Source organism: Littorina saxatilis, linkage group LG4 (assembly GCF_037325665.1).
Source record: "Littorina saxatilis isolate snail1 linkage group LG4, US_GU_Lsax_2.0, whole genome shotgun sequence".
NCBI classification, from domain to species: Eukaryota; Metazoa; Mollusca; class Gastropoda; order Littorinimorpha; family Littorinidae; genus Littorina; species Littorina saxatilis.
In genome coordinates this window covers 20,267,010-20,288,311 of record NC_090248.1, presented here as the reverse complement: position 1 = coordinate 20,288,311, position 21,302 = coordinate 20,267,010, and the positions used below count along the sequence as shown (strand labels likewise).

General features: G+C 41.2%; 1 protein-coding gene across 5 annotated transcripts in view; it reads right to left on the bottom strand.

Moving 5' to 3' along the window:
- Window positions 1–21,302, bottom strand: part of LOC138964183 (receptor-type tyrosine-protein phosphatase mu-like) — a 315,123-nt gene that overhangs the window by 30,689 nt on the left and 263,132 nt on the right. For 4 of the 5 annotated variants that reach the window (XM_070336071.1, XM_070336072.1, XM_070336074.1 and 1 more), the window contains 3 exons: window positions 7,270–7,491; window positions 1,765–1,962; window positions 192–326 (listed from right to left, as the gene is read on the bottom strand). In XM_070336071.1, the coding sequence (XP_070192172.1) occupies window positions 192–326; window positions 1,765–1,962; window positions 7,270–7,491 (555 nt within the window). The remainder of the gene's footprint in view (window positions 1–191; window positions 327–1,764; window positions 1,963–7,269; window positions 7,492–21,302) is intronic. The other variant, XM_070336075.1, reaches the window with a different exon arrangement.

Below are 21,302 nucleotides of genomic sequence, written 5' to 3'. Positions count from 1 at the left end.
AAGTTTTGAAAGTTTGAAAAAAGAAAAGCCCGGAAGCAGGGTCACGCAAGGTCGTGGTTCTCGTAGCAGACGACGGTTTATGCCTATCGCCAGTTCCTCTGAACAGTCAAAAGCCATCGCTAGAGTTCTAGTTTGCACACAGAGTCTACGAAGTCAAGTGATTAATGTATCATGTTTTGGTCCTCACTGACCTGTATCGCACAGTGGAGGCTGGAGGCCAAGGGGACAGCTGGAGCAGTGCCCTGTCACCTTGTCACACACCTCACCGTTACTGCAGTTACCACACCTCATGTCACACCCACTGCCCCAGGAGTCGTTTCTGCAACCTGTATCATAACCAATGTTTTCTTGTTATGAAGTTGTAAGTTCAACATCATTGAAATACTACGGCGACGTGATGTGTACAATGCCACTCTTTAAACTGGTATACAGGATTGCTGATATTATTTGATCAAATACAGAAGTCATAACAACCTGGCAGACTATATTGTTGTTGCTCTTGTTCAAATTGTTGGCCGGGTTGACCGTGACAGTTACTTAATTAGCTCTCCTTTATATCAAACCGATTCCTTCATAAGCGTATAACTGGAAGCAGTTGGCTATCAGGGTAATAAAATACGTAATGATGCATCAGATTCCCTCAGACTTGGGTCCCGTCTGGTGATCAGTGGCCCGGAACGAACCCAAGAAAAAGAGGAAATGGCTGTAGCAGCCAACAATTTTATGCGTTGAGTTTCATAGGCAAAGGCACCCGAAATTGATCTTGGCATAAGGATTTCGAAAGAGGATTTGTGTGTACCTTTGTGGTGTATTTTGTGCAAAAAAATACTAACGTCAAAATTCGTAAGAAAGCTGACACTTTGATTTTATTTTTATTCAAGTGCCTTTTCTTTAACATTACGCGGGGTAAAAACGCTTTTTTTTTCTTCTTCTGATGCCCGTGCAGGCTCGCACGCTGAGAGTAACTCGGAAGTCACAGTTCCCTTTATTGGCCTGACACAATCGAACACTCAGTCACATTTTGCCTCCGCTATCTTTCACACCTTGGTGCTACCAGCCCACCTCCTTGAGAATTTTCTCAGTTAATTCTCGGTCTGATCATATGTGTCAGGGATGTGATCAAGAAGTGTTTGATATCGAAAGTATGTTGTTATTGTTTGTGGTTTTGTATTGTAAAACAATTCCGTTGGGAAGTTTGATAAGAGCAAGCGAACGATAAAGTTATAAAACAATGTAATCCCCCGTCCCATCCCCTGCTCTGCCTCTTTACTAGTTCAGTCCATTTTTCTCCAGCCCCCTGCCAGGTTTTTATGTTGTATATAATACAACGCATCCTGCACTATTTGCAAGATTTATCTGTTGTTGTTCGCATTGTGTCTCCTAGCTCTCTGCATGTTTGTTTTTCTTCTTTAGCTTTGTGATATGCCTTGTAAATGACATTAAAAAAATACCAATCTTTATGTGTAGACTATATTATAAATCACCGTAGACTCGCCCAGAATTACACTTTGGATACTTGCACACACCCACAATCTACTGCCTAGCCGCTCAGTAAATAAAGTGAGAATTTAATGCAGAATCATTATCAAAACCAATACTTATTTTTAACTGCGTGTTTAAGTCATTTAAAAAGGCCAACGCTACACAGGTACATATTTGGTATGCATGAAGTGGAAGGATATGTTCTTATCACAAATACAAGCCAAGATAGATCAATGGTGATTTACAGGGGAACAGATGAATTTCATCGGAATTTAAACATACTTAGCACTTGTACTTCACAGATGTTGATTGTTATGTCGCCTCCAGAAATTCCTGTGGTATTCTTGGACACTTTGACGATCCGTCCACGGAGAACACCGCTTCCACAAGTGACATTTGTTTTTCTGTCAGGTACTGTGTCAAACCGGTAGCATTCCTCTTCACCCACGTAGATGGCACAACCTTTCATTCTTTGAATTTCTGAAATACAAACATAGACGTAGTCACCCGTGGCACAAAGCAGTCTCTTTCACATAGAAGAGGTAACGCTATGACGCGCCGTTTGATGCTTTCTTTACTTAAGTCGAGTTTTGGGGAAACCTGCCTGAAGTGCACATAATCAGGGTTTGTGTGTAAAGCACTCTGGTTCGCTGATTTCATGCACTTTGTTTTGTACTCCGACTTCGAGATCGCGCATGCTTAGATGGAAGTTTGCTTGCGAACCACTTTTGAACAGGGGTGACGTTGCAAAAGCGTTCCACTGAACGCAATATTCTGTTGGTAGCATCAACTACGAACTGTGGCCCCGGTAAATTGGCCCTTTCGATCCTGTTCATTTTGCAGCTCTTATTTCCTCTTTCTCTTTCGTGTGCACCGGTGATCTCTCACATATCACTACACGCACATGCACAATGAAACATACTTTAAGCCAATAAGAAAGCCTGACACATAATATGTTGGAGAAACTCTCCTAAACTGGACTTCAGGCGATTTTTTTTCAGAAACTCGACTTAAATCGAGTTTCTATACTGTACTTCAGTAGAGTTTTCCCGCGCCGTTTGATGCTTTCTTTACTGAAGAAGAGTTTCTTCCCCAAAACTCGGCTTAATATAAGTAAAGAAAGCATCACACGACGCGTCATATAACGCTTTTGTGGTAGCTTCTGGGGTTGTGCGCGCGAGCTTGCGTATGTGTAAGTGTGTGCATGGGTGTGTGTGCTTTTGATTTTCCCCAGGACAACTTTTCATAACAAAACCTTAATGCACTCTTGCTACAGTTAAAGCCTAGTGCATAGTTCTCTCAAGCACACGTGTGGGTTTGGGGGGTCGAAAGGCGGGGAGGGGGAAGCTGGATGTAACAGCCCGTCTCGGGACGGATGGCTATCCGATCTTTGGCTAAGATTCTTATTGGAGCTTAGAAAACCAAGTCTCCCATTTTACAACTATTGTTATGAAAGTGGGTGGGTCCGTAGCTTCGTTTGTGACGCACTGACTTTTTATCATGTTCGTCACTGTTAGCGCGGGCTCGAGAACAGGTACGGCGGCAAATGTTCTGTATTTTTCAGAGCCAATGTTCAGAACTTACAGAATCGTACCATTTTCGTGTGCATATGCATGCACTAAGACCGATGCCCACGTTTAAAGATCTCACTTTGTAAGTGAAAGTCTAGGGTAACTTTTAAAAACACAGACACCTAAAAACACACACAATAGGTTCTAACCAAACTTGCGCTTAACATCAATGATAAACAGCCAACATTGTAAGAAGAGTATCGGTGAGTCTCTGTTCAATATTATCTGGACACCATGTTTCTCGGTAACCCCGTAATCGTGTTTCCAGTGGCTCCTGTCGTGACGTTTTAATCCACCTCCTCGCTCTTTTTGTCTCTCTGTCTCTGTCTATCTCTGTCTCTCTCTCGCTCTCTAAACGAGCTTGCCACGGAAATAATAATTATGTGAGGGCAGACACAGAATTAGAATTCAAATGCTTCCCGGTGAGATCGAACTGTTTCTTTTGATGTTCGCTGATGACATTGCACTGCTATCATCGTCCATAGTGGGTTTGCAAAACCAACTGAACATCTTTCGTTGCAAGGCGTCTCGGGTTAAGGCTAAACATGAATACTGTAAAACCAAAGTCGTTGTTTTTCGAAACGGTGGTCATTTTGCCAAAAGTGAGAAATGGTTCTACGGAAACACGCAAGTATCAAGTGCTAGCTCCTACGAGTATCTCGGTCTGACATTCACAACCCAAGCCCGTTTGAATCTCTCTTTCAATGACGCAGTCACCAGAGCCAAACAAGGTGTTATTGAAATTTTTAAAGTCTTATGGAATATAGTATGCCACGACATGGACATATTTTTCAAATTATTTGATGCGCAAATTGTTCCCATCTTGCTCTATGGCTCAGAACTATGGGGATGTTTTGACTGTTCACAGATTGAAAAGGTTCACATGTATGCCTGTAAAAGACTACTCGGGATCTCGTCAAACAGTCCAAACCAGATGGTTTATGGGGAACTTGGAAGATGCACTTTGTCAATCCTAGCAAATATCCGAAGCGTAAAGTACTGGTTGAGACTGAACTGTATGCCAGACTCGAGATATGCAAAGATGTCATACATCATGTTAAAAAACGCAGTTGAAAGGGGAAAGCAGAATTGGGTCTCACAAGTTAAATGCCTCCTTTGCATGAATGGATTTGGAGATGTGTGGTTGAACGGGTCTGTAGGTAGGGAATGTGTGTTTATTAGAACATTTCAGCAACGTCTTCAAGACTGTTTTGAGCAAAACTGGCACTGTAAACTTGAGACAAGTGTGAGATTTGATGTATACAGGATGTTTAAAGGAGAACTTGAAAAAGAAAAGTATTTGGGTGCCATTGAAAACCAGTACATACGCAAAATGTACACAAAGTTCAGACTTGGCATTACACCATTGAAGGTAAATAAACTTCGCTATAATCCCGAAATTGTACATTTTGTCAATCAACGGAAGAAAATGAAAACCACTTTCTGTTTAAATGCCCAGCTTACAATGCAATTCGTCAAAAGTACATTGGTGCTTGTTTTGACCTTGACCAGTTCTCCAACTCATCGTTCGCGTTGTGCATTTTACTGACTGACAACAAATTACGACTGATTGCATTGTCAAATTATCTGTTCTACGTGTTTAGACAAAGAGAAAATCAATTGTAAAATAGACTGGTATGATCGTACAACCCAAAATCCTTGTCTTCATCTTACTGTATTTTTTTCTGTTTTTACTTCCTGTTCTATGTGTTGATTTTAAGTTGCCTTGCTTCCGGACGGTCAAGTCCACTTTGTTCACCTGCAAATTATTTTCTCCCCCTTGTACATACACATTGTGTTTGATGCAATAAAAATTCGCCTTCGCCTTCGCCTTCTCTCGCTCTCTCTCTCTCTCTCTCTCGCTCTGTCTGCATAGTTATCTGATTGTCCGACTGTCTGTCTGTCTGTCTGTCTGTCTGTCTGTCTCTCTCTCTCTCTCTCTCTCTCTCTCTGGCTCTGTAAGCATGGTTATCTGTCTGTCCGACTGTCTGTCTGTCTGCCTGTCTCTCTGTCTCTGTCTGTCTGTCTGTCTCTGTCTCTGTCTCTCTCTCCCCCTGTCTCTCTGTCTCTGTCTGTCTGTCTGTCTCTGTCTCTGTCAAAGAAAGATCATTAACCTCACTAAAGAGTTTTAAACAAGCTCTGCATAATCATTATATGTCTACCTAGATGGTTATATCTAGTCTTAACATGTGCAAGTAGCTGTCAACAATTGGCAAAGCTTTATGAATTACAAAAATATGTTCTTTATTACATGTATTATGTGGAATTTATGTTGCGATTTTCCATCATCATCATCAACATCATCATCATCAACATCATCATCATCATTATCATCATCAAATCATCATCATCGTCATCATCATCTTCATCTTCATCATCATCATCATCTTCATCATCATCATTTACACCATATAATCTTTGTAAGCATTAGTGTAAACGTTGGTATTGTGTGATTTTTACCGTCGATCACTTTACATGTGTAACCTCAATTAACATGTTGCATGTTTCGCTTTTGATTTGTATGTTGCTTACTTTGTCATTGTGTGTTTACTTGTCGATTGTTTGCTGGTTCGTTCGTTTAATTTGTTTATTTGTCATGTTGCTTTACTTGTTTATCATTTATTAGACATTTGTATTAGAAGTAAGGACCGGTTGTAAGAAAAGGTGTCGCCTTAAAGGGCAGCTGTCGGGTTGCCTGGTCTCAAAAATGCGCGGAGTCGCGTGCAAAAACGCGTTTAAGAGTTTTCCGAGTTGATTCAACTAAAGACTGTTGATTTGGTCCAGAAGAAGACACTTTCATCATTAGTTTGAAACCATTAAAATGCGTGAAACTTTCTGCTAGTTCTCACAATCCGCAAAAAAACGAAGCAGTTGGCAGGCCGAAACGACTCAAAATCCGCGACTGACAACTCTGTCAGCACAAGAAATACGCCGCAGCGTTAGCCTTGCTGTGACGTCACTCGAGGAAGCCGATAAGGCCGCTGTGAAGTTTACAGTACAATGTAGACTACAGCTGGACATCTGTAATGCTGTACGCGTGATTGATTCTTGCACAAAGTAAAGTATTAGGATAGTAATATCTTCTCAAGACCCACGTTCACATTTTCTCTTCTTTGATCTGACCGACTGCAACCTTTACAAGTCATTTCTAAAGTGGTTCACATGCTGTTGCTACTCCTCCAGTCCACCCGGTTAAACCATAAAGTTGCTCAACCACAGACCCTCGTGTCCCTTGTCAGCAGACACTGTACACTTATGAAGAAGGTCCGCTTGAGGTGTCACACCAATTACCGTGTACGTGTGAGGTACTGAATTCAAGACAAAAGCCAACTCTGTCGGTGGGAAAATCTAGGAAAGAGATGATGATAATACATCTTCAGTTACTCACTCAAGTAGATAGACGAGATAAGATAAAGGGAAGAGAGACGGAGACAAAGATGAAACAGTGGATCTAGTGTGGAAAATGGGGGAGGGGGGTTCGGCCGCAAAAAATCAAAGATGAATTTGTCAAACTGTGTTTGTGATGGTTATCGTGTGTGTGTGTGTGTGTGTGTGTGTGTGTGTGTGTGTGTGTGTGTGTGTGTGTGTGTGTGTGTCTGTCTGTGTGTGTCTGTGTGTGAGTGTGTTTGTGTGTGTGTGTTTGTGTTCCTCGACGCGTGACAATATCTGCCAATAAGTTGAACAAAAACAGGGTTCAAGTGGAACAAAAGCAGGAGGGGGACAGAAGACATGTTATGAACTCCGTTTTTTACTGCGAAATTTTGGCCTGGGAGAAGTCACCCCATCCTAAGTTTCTCTTCACCTACCCGTGAAGTATGCTTGAGGGCTTGACTAGACAACCCGATTGCGCCCATTACACGGCATAAAGAGAGCACCGTTCAACCCGGACGATTCCGCGGCTGACGTCACGCGTCCAAGGGAAGTAATTTTCGAGCGGGCTGCATTGACTCGGCCAAGAATGCAAACTTTCTTCGATTAAAGACATTGTAGCATGTCTAAAGTCTTCGGACTTGTGTTATCAAGCTGTCAAAATCACCAAGTAACTTTTAAGTATAGTTTCAGTTACATGATAACTCATTCTAAGGAACAGATTTTGAGAGCCACAACCCGACAGCTGCCCTTTAAACCTCTATCCTTGAAAAATAAAGTTCCATCATCATCATCATCATCATCATCTCTCTTTCTCTCTTTTTCTCTCTCTCTGACAACAACTCACCAGCAGTCCTTGCCCAGACAACAATGCGGTGAACAGAATACATCCGACCGAGGTCCACCTGCCACCAAGGCGCCGAATCATAAAGAGCAGTATGGATACAGTTCGTCGTGCGAAGATAACTTCCGTTTGTGTTGCCATTAGCTGCTGCTTCAGGTGGATGTCTGTTATTTGTATTTCCATACTGTGAACTCATGTTGCAGGCCTTGTTTAGTGCAACGTTTTCTGTGGGAGAAAGCACTCAATATATATTTTTTTCAACATTTAACACACTCACACAGACACACCCTCACACACACACACACACACACACGTACACACACACATACATACACACACACAAACACACACACACACACACGCACACACATATACACTCACATACACATACACATACGCGAAGCACACACGTACGCGAAGCACACACACACACACACACACACACACACACACACACACACACACACACACACACACACACATTTTGAACAAATGTGTGTGTGTCTGCGTATGTGTGTGTGTGTGTGGGGGGGATGGGGTTGGTGGTGGTGGATGTTTACAAGGTACTGTATACCCTACACTGGTTTTGACTCAATGTAGGGGGTGGGCGTTTGCTCGATAGTAAGTGCTTACAAGGTAGTATACGGTATATTCAAAGTGTATGTAAAATTCGGCTGCATATATAATTTTAGTCAGCATGCCACGCTCAGTTTTAAACTTACAGTTTGCTTTTTCAGGCAGGAATAATATGTTTCCGTTGTAATATATGCTGTATAAAAGAAAGATGCAAAAAACTTGAGTAAAGTGAGTTTTCTTTTTCTTGAAGTTCAAAATGAGTATCTTTTTATCAACTGACCTTCAATCAAATAAAGCTGTATATAGTGGCACGAAAATAAAGTATTGAAGCAAAGATAACACGAAAAGCCTGGTAAAAGAAAACTATGACAGGGTGTTGGAAAATCCAGTACGACATATTAGTTACATAACACACTTTATGTCTAGAGCTGAAAACAATGGGCAATGGATTTGTTTTAACAAGGTGCACATGCGTCTCTTGTCAAATATCTGGAGACGCCATTCCATAACCATTACATAAGAATGAATGTAAGTGTGTTTGTCTGTCTGTCTGTCTTTCTGTCTGTGGTCGCCATGCCTCAGAGAATACGACAATGGTACAGCTTTATTAACACTGTCACAAAACCTGCCCAAATGCCTAACACCAGGCGGCTATATTTACAAGATATTACGACGAGTCGGCATTATACTTGTCTCGTCTAAATATCTGACCCTATTGCTACGCTGAAAACACAATAGCGATTATATAGCTGTTCTGACCTTAATTTGTTGTTCCAAACTTACAAAATGACAGGTTTTGCGTCGATGCGTTGATATCAGGTTTTAACCCATATCCTACCAACATTTTTTTTAAAGATATTTTTGAATTTTTTTCGCTTTTTACCATCACAAACACACTCTATAACACAAATATAATCATAACATTTGAACGTTTATTTTTCTTATGAGTTTTTGAGGACGCACGCTTGAAGAGTGCATGGTAGCCAACGGGTACGTATAAGTGTTCTCATGATGCACGCTCAGAGAGTGCATGGTATCAAGAGGGTAGGCCTACGTGTTTTTTTATCTCCAAAACTTCACAAACAAATGATACGAACAAACACAAAGTAGTGATGACAAGACCTACAGTTCACAAATAGTTCCTCAAACTCTTAAGTTTCAACTTTGAGCTCTGTAGACATGGCAAGTTGAGCAGAGCGTCATGGAAGATCTGCACGCTCAGTGGATGCCGTGAAACGCATTGAAGCATTGATTGTGAAGTCCAACTGTGCATTTCACGGTCTTCTTTGGCGAACCGGGTGGCATCTCTCATTGGGCAGTGTTCTATGCGGTTCTTCCTGATTGTTCCTGTCGCCCCTATGCCGTTAGCCGCAAGATCACTCAGCAGTGGAAGAGATGTGAAGAAGTTATCAAACGTCAGGTGATAAGGACGTTGTGGAAGCTCCGAAATCAGATCTTTGACCACCGTTCCCCCGAGACCAAGACGACCGTATGGTTGACCACCGCCAACCCCAGCGTATGGTTCGAATTGAACAACGTACCCAAGCGGGTCAGCGAGGGTCCACAGTTTGAAACCAAATCTAATTGGCTTCCCTCAAATGAATTGTTTTGTTGAGTGGTGTCCGAAATAGGGGACCATGCTCTCATCGATTGAGAGATGTTGCTGCTCAGGGAAATATAACAGACACCTCTCGTTGATCATCGAGAGGAATGCCCTGACTTTGCTGACCTTGTCGTTTGGGTCCAGTGTGTTGTTGTCTGCAAGGGGAGAGCAGAGACACGAACATAGCGTCAAAGGAACACAATACGAACATAGCATCAAAAGAACACAATATTATCATCAAAAGAACAAGAAATAGTGCCCCCTAAGCCGCACCACTGGATCCGCCACTGCATGTTTATTTGAAAGTCAAAAGCATTTTACTATGTGCATGTTTATAGAGTATGTAAGTACACAACATCCAGGGGTATCTCGCTACCATGCACGCGTGAAGCGTACGTAGCCCAGCACTAAATATAGGGGCCTTTCACTACCATGCACGCTTGGAGCGTGCAGAGACGTTACCTTTTACTTCGATCAAAAGTTCCATGGAACTTTCATCCTACACACAAATCGAATCTAACATGTTTTTCCATAGATGTCCATGCAAATAAAAGTGCAAGCATTAGCAACATAACTGCTTTTGTAAATAAATGGCACTTACTGAGATTGACGTGAAGATTTCGAAGTCATTTTTCCGAGTCTGCTGCAGAAAAGATGTTTCCACGTGTGAGTTTTGCAAGCAGGAAGCGGGAAGGGGTGTTGGAAAGGTAGACAACTCTATCAGCAATTCGCAATCGCGGCACATCAAAATCAAAAGTGATCTCGCTTTCATTAGACGCCGAATTCCTTACGCGCATTAGTTTCGCACAGCCACACCGCTACACACTCTCAGACTTGGGAAGAAAAACTCCAAGTGCTGAAACAGCTTTTTATTAGTTCATTCGTATGCAACAACAATTAAAGTTTGAGTAGTTTAATTTTAAAAAGGGCTACCAATGAAGAAGACCAAAACATAACATCAACGGAAAACTAAAAACAACTGAAGAACTAGGAAGCAACAAGGGGAGGGGAAGAGATCAATGGAACAGCTATAATCCGTACAAAGTTTTCATTTCGGGTGAATGGCATTTTACTTGCCTCGTCACTAAAGCGAATATTTCAACCTCAGCCTTTGAAATACTTTATTTTTTTAAACGACTTCATGAATGCTAGTACCCAGGGTCGATCATCAATACTTTAGAGGGGAGGTGGGTTATTTAGTGTGGAGTAAAGGCTCTGTTGCATGCACAATGTCCCGTGGCCTTGTCACAAGTACCATTGCAGTGGACACTGCAATTCTGCATGCAGTTCATGCCATATGTTGTCACCGGACACTCTGAGTTACACCCACTAACTAACCATTAACGCAAACAACCAGCCGACTATCTCACAGCTGGGCCTTTATTAGCTGCATCTCTCATAGTTTTTGTTCAATATTCAAGAATGGTTCAAAGCAACATCAGCGCCATAGAAAAAGAATGACTGCCGTATAATACGAAGAATGACAAATAAATGACAAATATGGATAGCAAACTTGCTTAGCAAACTTTTTTTCAAATGATTTTTAGTCACTGACGTACTTCGTCATGATGTTTGTTTGAATAGGTTAATACTCACAAATGCATTTAGTAACTAAACCGAGGTCCCTTCGTGTACACTACATTGGGGTATGCACGTAAAAGATCCCACGATTGACAAAAGGGTCTTTCCTGGCAAAATTGTATAGGCGTAGATAAAAATGTCCACCAAAATACCCGTGTGACCTGGAATAATAGGCCGTGAAATGTGGATGCAGCGCCTAAAGGCAGTCGATCTACTGACCGATGTGAATGCGTGATATATTGTGTAAAAAATTCCATCTCACACGGCATTAATAGGTAACATGCGCCTTGAGTCGCCTTGTGTGGTGAGATACGTGCGCGATATAGATCCTCGTAAATAAAATAAATAAATTAATACAAACTACAAACTTCCAGTTTATAATTATTTTGCATATATATACAAACAATTATTCATGCATCATCCATGTGGACATGAAAAAACCTTGTGTTTGTGTCTTAGTATTTGTACAGAATAGTGCTTTTCGGTCAGAAACATTAAAAACATACCAGCACCACAAGCAGGTCCCAGCCAGCCAGGTTTGCAAGTGCAGTGTACTGACACCTTGTCACACACATCATCACATCCTGCACTGCATGGCTCTGTACAGTTGTGTCCAAACGTCCGATGTGTACAATCTGTTGAGATTAAAGGAATGTTAAGTACTCTTGAAGTAACCTTAATGATGGAACTATGACAGTAAACATGTGTGCACCTTCTGATAATAAAACAACAATGAGAGTACTGGGGCTGGGTACAGAGGCGAGGGCTATGTCAGTTAGGCAATGTCCCTCCTAAGCTGAAACAATATTATCATTTTTATGGTACTTGAAAACTCTTTCCTTAAATCTATGGTGACACTTAACATAAGGAATAGAACAGTGTAATGAAGTTTTAACTCGCTTTGAATTCGCATTCAGAATGTAGATCATGGATGACATCAGTAATGGTAGTGTTATCACCAGTTATCGAATCGAATCGACAGACTTTAACTCGTTTCTGTCATTGATTTTAATTCTTTGGGGAGTCAATTTATCTAAACCCGGAAGTTTCTGTTTGCCAGGAGGCAAAGGTGTTGAACCCATGCATAATGTCAAGGTCGCTTTTCTATCTAAGACTGTTCCACTGTTGGTGGATGACGTTTTGAGTTTCAATTGAAGATATTGCGTCAACGTTGACACTACCAGGTTGTAGACGACGCTGACGAAACGTTCTCGTTCCTTTTGCAAAGCAAGGCCTACCTGTACTGTAGGATGGAAGTGAATGTTAAAAAACATCAAATTTTGCAAATACTACCGCAAAACTGTAAACATACAGTTTGTCCAAAAAAATGTGAGAATGTTGCCTCTGATTTCAAACAAGTTGTATATGTTCATAGCATACAAAAGCCACAGCATATTACATATCACTGTCAAGGTTATTAAGTGCTCTATCTGAAAACACGTTCGATTCTTTTAAATTATCTCCCTTAGGCTTTACCAGACAAAATAGATCGTAACTTTAAACTGTCAGCACATTTCCCGGAAAATGTCAGTTAAAAAGGTTTTAATTTAAAAGCACAAACAGAAATACATTCTCTGCAATTGTTGGTTTATACTCGACCACTGAGCCGAACAAAACATAATCACCAATAGATAAATATTACGCGAAGCATTCTTTACTTCAGAATGTTTAACATTTTTTGAAGCCTCGATGTCTCAAACTGTTATTGTCAAACTGAGAATAGGGAAGACTATAGATACAGCTATACTATTCCATTGTGTAAGTAGAAAAAACGGTCTTCTTTCATTTCATACCAAAAACATCTTTATGCTGTTAATTTTACAGTTATTACAAGCGTAATACTAATTCTCGATAATTAGAAGACAAAATGTATATCCACTGTCATGAGCCAAGATAATGTAATGTTTGCATAGTGTCTCTTTTAATAAACAAGTATCTTTTATTCTGAACAAAGTAAATGTTCTAGTTTGCACACAGAGTCTACGGAGTCAAGTGATTATTGTATAATGTTTTGTTCCTCACTGACCTGTATCGCACAGTGGAGGCTGGAGGCCAAGGGGACAGCTGGAGCAGTGCCCTGTCACCTTGTCACACACCTCACCGTTACTGCAGTTACCACACCTCATGTCACACCCACTGCCCCAGGAGTCGTTTCTGCAACCTGTATCATAACCAATGTTTTCTTGTTATGAAGTTGTAAGTTCAACATCATTGAAATACTACGGCGACGTGATGTGTACAATGCCACTCTTTAAACTGGTATACAGGATTGCTGATATTATTTGATCAAATACAGAAGTCATAACAACCTGGCAGACTATATTGTTGTTGCTCTTGTTCAAATTGTTGGCCGGGTTGACTGACAGTTACTTAGCTCTCCTTTATATCAAACCGATTCCTTCATAAGCGTATAACTGGAAGCAGTTGGCTATCAGGGTAATAAAATACGTAATGATGCATCAGATTCCCTCAGACTTGGGTCCCGTCTGGTGATCAGTGGCCCGGAACGAACCCAAGAAAAAGAGGAAATGGCTGTAGCAGCCAACAATTTTATGCGTTGAGTTTCATAGGCAAAGGCACCCGAAATTGATCTTGGCATAAGGATTTCGAAAGAGGATTTGTGTGTACCTTTGTGGTGTATTTTGTGCAAAAAAATACTAACGTCAAAATTCGTAAGAAAGCTGACACTTTGATTTTATTTTTATTCAAGTGCCTTTTCTTTAACATTACGCGGGGTAAAAACGCTTTTTTTTCTTCTTCTGATGCCCGTGCAGGCTCGCACGCTGAGAGTAACTCGGAAGTCACAGTTCCCTTTATTGGTCTGACACAATCGAGCATTCAGTCACATTTTGACTCCGCTATCTTTCACACCTTGGTGCTACCAGCCCACCTCCTTGAGAATTTTCTCAGTTAATTCTCGGTCTGATCATATGTGTCAGGGATGTGATCAAGAAGTGTTTGATATCGAAAGTATGTTGTTATTGTTTGTGGTTTTGTATTGTAAAACAATTCCGTTGGGAAGTTTGATAAGAGCAAGCGAACGATAAAGTTATAAAACAATGTAATCCCCCGTCCCATCCCCTGCTCTGCCTCTTTACTAGTTCAGTCCATTTTTCTCCAGCCCCCTGCCAGGTTTTTATGTTGTATATAATACAACGCATCCTGCACTATTTGCAACATTTACCTGTTGTTGTCCGCATTGTGTCTCCTAGCTCTCTGCATGTTTGTTTTTCTTCTTTAGCTTTGTGATATGCCTTGTAAATGACATTAAAAATACCAATCTTTATGTGTAGACTATATTATAAATCACCGTAGACTCGCCCAGAATTACACTTGGGATACTTGCACACACCCACAATCTACTGCCTAGCCGCTCAGTAAATAAAGTGAGAATTTAATGCAGAATCATTATCAAAACCAATACTTATTTTTAACTGCGTGTTTAAGTCATTTAAAAAGGCCAACGCTACACAGGTACATATTTGGTATGCATGAAGTGGAAGGATATGTTCTTATCACAAATACAAGCCAAGATAGATCAATGGTGATTTACAGGGGAACAGATGAATTTCATCGGAATTTAAACATACTTAGCACTTGTACTTCACAGATGTTGATTGTTATGTCGCCTCCAGAAATTCCTGTGGTATTCTTGGACACTCTGACGATCCTTCCACTGAGAACACCGCTTCCACAAGTGAAACTTGTTTTTCTCTTTGGTGGTGTGTCAAACCGGTAGCATTCCTTTTCATCCACGTAGATGGCACAACCTTTCATTCTATCAATTTCTGAAATACAAACATGGACGTAGTCATCACTGGCACAAAGCAGTCATTTTCACATAGAAGAGATAACGCTATGACGCGCCGTTTGATGCTTTCTTTACTTAAGTCGAGTTTTGGGGAAACCTGCCTGAAGTGCACATAATCAGGGTTTGTGTGTAAAGCACTCTGGTTCGCTGATTTCATGCACTTTGTTTTGTACTCCGACTTCGAGATCGCGCATGCTTAGATGGAAGTTTGCTTGCGAACCACTTTTGAACAGGGGTGACGTTGCAAAAGCGTTCCACTGAACGCAATATTCTGTTGGTAGCATCAACTACGAACTGTGGCCCCGGTAAATTGGCCCTTTCGATCCTGTTCATTTTGCAGCTCTTATTTCCTCTTTCTCTTTCGTGTGCACCGGTGATCTCTCACATATCACTACACGCACATGCACAATGAAACATACTTTAAGCCAATAAGAAAGCCTGACACATAATATGTTGGAGAAACTCTCCTGAACTGGACTTCAGGCGTGTTTTTTTCAGAAACTTCATTTCAGTAAAGTTTCTATACTGTACTTCAGTAGAGTTTTCCCGCGCCGTTTGATGCTTTCTTTACTGAAGTAGAGTTTCTTCCCCAAAACTCGGCTTAATATAAGTAAAGAAAGCATCACACAGCGCGTCATATAACGCTTTTGTGGTAGCTTCTGGGGTTGTGCGCGCGAGCTTGCGTATGTGTAAGTGTGTGCATGGGTGTGTGTGCTTTTGATTTTCCCCAGGACAACTTTTCATAACAAAACCTTAATGCACTCTTGCTACAGTTAAAGCCTAGTGCATAGTTCTATCAAGCACACGTGTGGGTTTGGGGGGTCGAAAGGCGGGGAGGGGGAAGCTGGATGTAACAGCCCGTCTCGGGACGGATGGCTATCCGATCTTTGGCTAAGATTCTTATTGGAGCTTAGAAAACCAAGTCTCCCATTTTACAACTATTGTTATGAAAGTGGGTGGGTCCGTAGCTTCGTTTGTGACGCACTGACTTTTTATCATGTTCGTCACTGTTAGCGCGGGCTCGAGAACAGGTACGGCGGCAAATGTTCTGTATTTTTCAGAGCCAATGTTCAGAACTTACAGAATCGTACCATTTTCGTGTGCATATGCATGCACTAAGACCGATGCCCACGTTTAAAGATCTCACTTTGTAAGTGAAAGTCTAGGGTAACTTTTAAAAACACAGACACCTAAAAACACACACAATAGGTTCTAACCAAACTTGCGCTTAACATCAATGATAAACAGCCAACATTGTTAGAAGAGTATCGGTGAGTCTCTGTTCAATATTATCTGGACACCATGTTTCTCGGTAACCCCGTAATCGTGTTTCCAGTGGCTCCTGTCGTGACGTTTTAATCCACCTCCTCGCTCTTTTTGTCTCTCTGTCTCTGTCTATCTCTGTCTCTCTCTCGCTCTCTAAACGAGCTTGCCACGGAAATAATAATTATGTGAGGGCAGACACAGAATTAGAATTCAAATGCTTCCCGGTGAGATCGAACTGTTTATTTTGATGTTCGCTGATGACATTGCACTGCTATCATCGTCCATAGTGGGTTTGCAAAACCAACTGAACATCTTATATATTAACGTTTCAAGGTGTCTCGGGTTAAGGCTAAACATGAATAAAACCAAAGTCGTTGTTTTTCGAAACGGTGGTCATTTAGCCAAAAGTGAGAAATGGTTCTACGGAAACACGCAAGTATCAAGTGCTAGCTCCTACAAGTATCTCGGTCTGACATTCACAACCCAAGCCCGTTTGAATCTCTCTTTCAATGACGCAATCACCAGAGCCAAACAAGGTGTTATGGAAATTTTTAAAGTCTTATGGAATATAGGATGCCACGACATGGACATATTTTTCAAATTATTTGATGCGCAAATTGTTCCCATCTTGCTCTATGGCTCAGAACTATGGGGATGTTTTGACTGTTCACAGATTGAAAAGGTTCACATGTATGCCTGTAAAAGACTACTCGGGATCTCGTCAAACAGTCCAAACCAGATGGTTTATGGGGAACTTGGAAGATGCACTTTGTCAATCCTAGCAAATATCCGAAGCGTAAAGTACTGGTTGAGACTGAACTGTATGCCAGACTCGAGATATGCAAAGATGTCATACATCATGTTAAAAAACGCAGTTGAAAGGGGAAAGCAGAATTGGGTCTCACAAGTTAAATGCCTCCTTTGCATGAATGGATTTGGAGATGTGTGGTTGAACGGGTCTGTAGGTAGGGAATGTGTGTTTATTAGAACATTTCAGCAACGTCTTCAAGACTGTTTTGAGCAAAACTGGCACTGTAAACTTGAGACAAGTGTGAGATTTGATGTAAACAGGATGTTTAAAGGAGAACTTGAAAAGAAAAGTATCTGGGTGTCATTGAAAACCAGTACATACGCAAAATGTACACACAGTTCAGACTTAGCATTACACCATTGAAGGTAAATAAACTGCGCTATAATCCAGAAATTGTACATTTTGTCAATCAACAGAAGAAAATGAAAACCACTTTCTGTTGAAATGCCCAGCTTACAATGCAATTTGTCAAAAGTACATTGGTGCTTGTTTTGACCTTGACCAGTTCTCCAACTCATCGTTGTGTATTTTACAGACTGACAACAAATTACGACTGATTGCATTGTCAAATTATCTGTTCTACGTGTTTAGACAAAGAGAAAATCAATTGTAAAATAGACTGGTATGATCGTACAACCCAAAATCCTTGTCTTCATCTTACTGTATTTTTTCTGTTTTTACTTCTTGTTCTATGTGTTGATTTTAAGTTGCCTTGCTTCCGGACGGTCAAGTCCACTTTGTTCACCTGCAAATTATTTTCTCCCCCTTGTACATACACATTGTGTTTGATGCAATAAAAATACGCCTTTGCCTTCGCCTTCTCTCGCTCTCTCTCTCTCTCTCTCGCTCTGTCTGCTTATTTATCTGTCTGTCCGACTGTCTGTTTGTCGGTCTGTTTGTCGGTCTGTCTGTCTGTCTGTCTGTCCGACTGTCTGTCTCTCTCTCTCTCTCTCTCTCTCTCTCTCTCTCTCTCTCTCTCTCTCTCTCTCAAAGAAAGATCATTAACCTCACTAAAGAGTTTTAAACAAGCTCTGCATAATCATTATATGTCTACCTAGATGGCTATATCTAGTTTTAATATGTGCAAGTAGCTATCAACAATTGGCAATGCATTATGAATTACAATAATATGTTCTTTATTACATGTATTATGTGGAATTTATGTTGCGATTTTCCATCATCATCATCATCATCATTATCATCATCATCATCATCATCATCATCATCATCATCATCATCATCATCATCATCATCATCGTCATCTTCATCTTCATCTTCATCTTCATCTTCATCATCATCATTTACACCATATAATCATTGTAAGCATTAGTGTAAACGTTGGTATTGTGTGAATTTTACTGTCGATTACTTTACATGTGTAACCTCAATTAACATGTTGCATGTTTCGCTTTCGATTTGTATGTTGCTTACTTTGTCATTGTGTGCTTACTTTTCGATTATTTGCTGGTTCGTTCGTTTAATTTGTTTATTTGTCATGTTGCTTTACTTGTTTATCATTCATTAGACATTTGGACATTTGTACTAGAAGTAAGGACCGGTTGTAAGAAAAGGCGTCGCCTTAAAGGGCAGCTGTCGGGTTGCCTGGTCTCAAAAATGCGCGGAGTCGCGTGCAAAAACGCGTTTAAGAGTTTTCCGAGTTGATTCAACTAAAGACTGTTGATTTGGTCCAGAAGAAGACACTTTCATCATTAGTTTGAAACCATTAAAATGCGTGAAACTTTCTGCTAGTTCTCACAATCCGCAAAAAAACGAAGCAGTTGGCAGGCCGAAACGACTCAAAATCCGCGACCGACAACTCTGTCAGCACAAGAAAGACGCCGCAGCGTTAGCCTTGCTGTGACGTCACTCGAGGAAGCCGATAAGGCCGCTGTGAAGTTTACAGTACAATGTAGACTACAGCTGGACATCTGTAATGCTGTACGCGTGATTGATTCTTGCACAAAGTAAAGTATTAGGATAGTAATATCTTCTCAAGACCCACGTTCACATTTTCTCTTCTTTGATCTGACCGACTGCAACCTTTACAAGTCATTTCTAAAGTGGTTCACATGCTGTTGCTACTCCTCCAGTCCACCCGGTTAAACCATAAAGTTGCTCAACCACAGACCCTCGTGTCCCTTGTCAGCAGACACTGTACACTTATGAAGAAGGTCCGCTTGAGGTGTCACACCAATTACCGTGTACGTGTGAGGTACTGAATTCAAGACAAAAGCCAACTCTGTCGGTGGGAAAATCTAGGAAAGAGATGATGATAATACATCTTCAGTTACTCACTCAAGTAGATAGACGAGATAAGATAAAGGGAAGAGAGACGGAGACAAAGATGAAACAGTGGATCTAGTGTGGAAAATGGGGGAGGGGGGTTCGGCCGCAAAAAATCAAAGATGAATTTGTCAAACTGTGTTTGTGATGGTTATCGTGTGTGTGTGTGTGTGTGTGTGTGTGTGTGTGTGTGTGTGTGTGTGTGTGTGTGTGTGTGTGTGTGTGTGTGTGTGTGTGTGTGTGTCTGTCTGTCTGTCTGTCTGTGTGTGTCTGTGTGTGAGTGTGTTTGTGTGTGTGTGTTTGTGTTCCTCGACGCGTGACAATATCTGCCAATAAGTTGAACAAAAACAGGGTTCAAGTGGAACAAAAGCAGGAGGGGGACAGAAGACATGTTATGAACTCCGTTTTTTACTGCGAAATTTTGGCCTGGGAGAAGTCACCCCATCCTAAGTTTCTCTTCACCTACCCGTGAAGTATGCTTGAGGGCTTGATTAGACAACCCGATTGCGCCCATTACACGGCATAAAGAGAGCACCGTTCAACCCGGGCGATTCCGCGGCTGACGTCACGCGTCCAAGGGAAGTAATTTTCGAGCGGGCTACATCGACTCAGCCAAGAATGCAAACTTTCTTCGATTAAAGACATTGTAGCATGTCTAAAGTCTTCGGACGTGTGTTATCAAGCTGTCAAAATCACCAAGTAACTTAAGTATAGTTTCAGTTACATGCTAACTCATTCTAAGGAACAGATTTTGAGAGCCACAACCCGACAGCTGCCCTTTAAACCTCTATCCTTGAAAAATAAAGTTCCATCATCATCATCATCATCATCATCATCTCTCTTTTTCTCTCTCTCTGACAACAACTCACCAGCAGTCCTTGCCCAGACAACAATGCGGTGAACAGAATACATCCGACCGAGGTCCACCTGCCACCAAGGCGCCGAATCATTAACAGCAGTATGGATACAGTTCGTCGTGCCAAGATAACTTCCGTTTGTGTTTCCATTAGCTGCTGTTTCAGGTGGATGTCTGTCATTTGTATTTCCATACTGTGAACTCATGTTGCAGGCCTTCTTTAGTGCAACGTTTTCTGTGGAAGAAAGCACTCAATAAATAGTTTTGGAACATTTACCACATTGCACGCACACAGACACACCCTCACACACACACACACACACACACACACACGTACACACACACATACATACACACACACACACACACACACGCACACACACACATACATACACACACACAAACACACACACACACACACGCACACACATATACACTCACATACACATACACATACGCGAAGCACACACGTACGCGAAGCACACACACACACACACACACACACACACACACACACACACACACACACACACACACACACACACACACACACACACACACACACATTTTGAACAAATGTGTGTGTGTCTGCGTATGTGTGTGTGTGTGTGGGGGGGGATGGGGTTGGTGGTGGTGGATGTTTACAAGGTACTGTATACCCTACACTGGTTTTGACTCAATGTAGGGGGTGGGCGTTTGCTCGATAGTAAGTGCTTACAAGGTAGTATACGGTATATTCAAAGTGTATGTAAAATTCGGCTGCATATATAATTTTAGTCAGCATGCCACGCTCAGTTTTAAACTTACAGTTTGCTTTTTCAGGCAGGAATAATATGTTTCCGTTGTAATATATGCTGTATAAAAGAAAGATGCAAAAAACTTGAGTAAAGTGAGTTTTCTTTTTCTTGAAGTTCAAAATGAGTATCTTTTTATCAACTGACCTTCAATCAAATAAAGCTGTATATAGTGGCACGAAAATAAAGTATTGAAGCAAAGATAACACGAAAAGCCTGGTAAAAGAAAACTATGACAGGGTGTTGGAAAATCCAGTACGACATATTAGTTACATAACACACTTTTATGTCTAGAGCTGAAAACAATGGGCAATGGATTTGTTTTAACAAGGTGCACATGCGTCTCTTGTCAAATATCTGGAGACGCCATTCCATAACCATTACATAAGAATGAATGTAAGTGTGTTTGTCTGTCTGTCTGTCTTTCTGTCTGTGGTCGCCATGCCTCAGAGAAT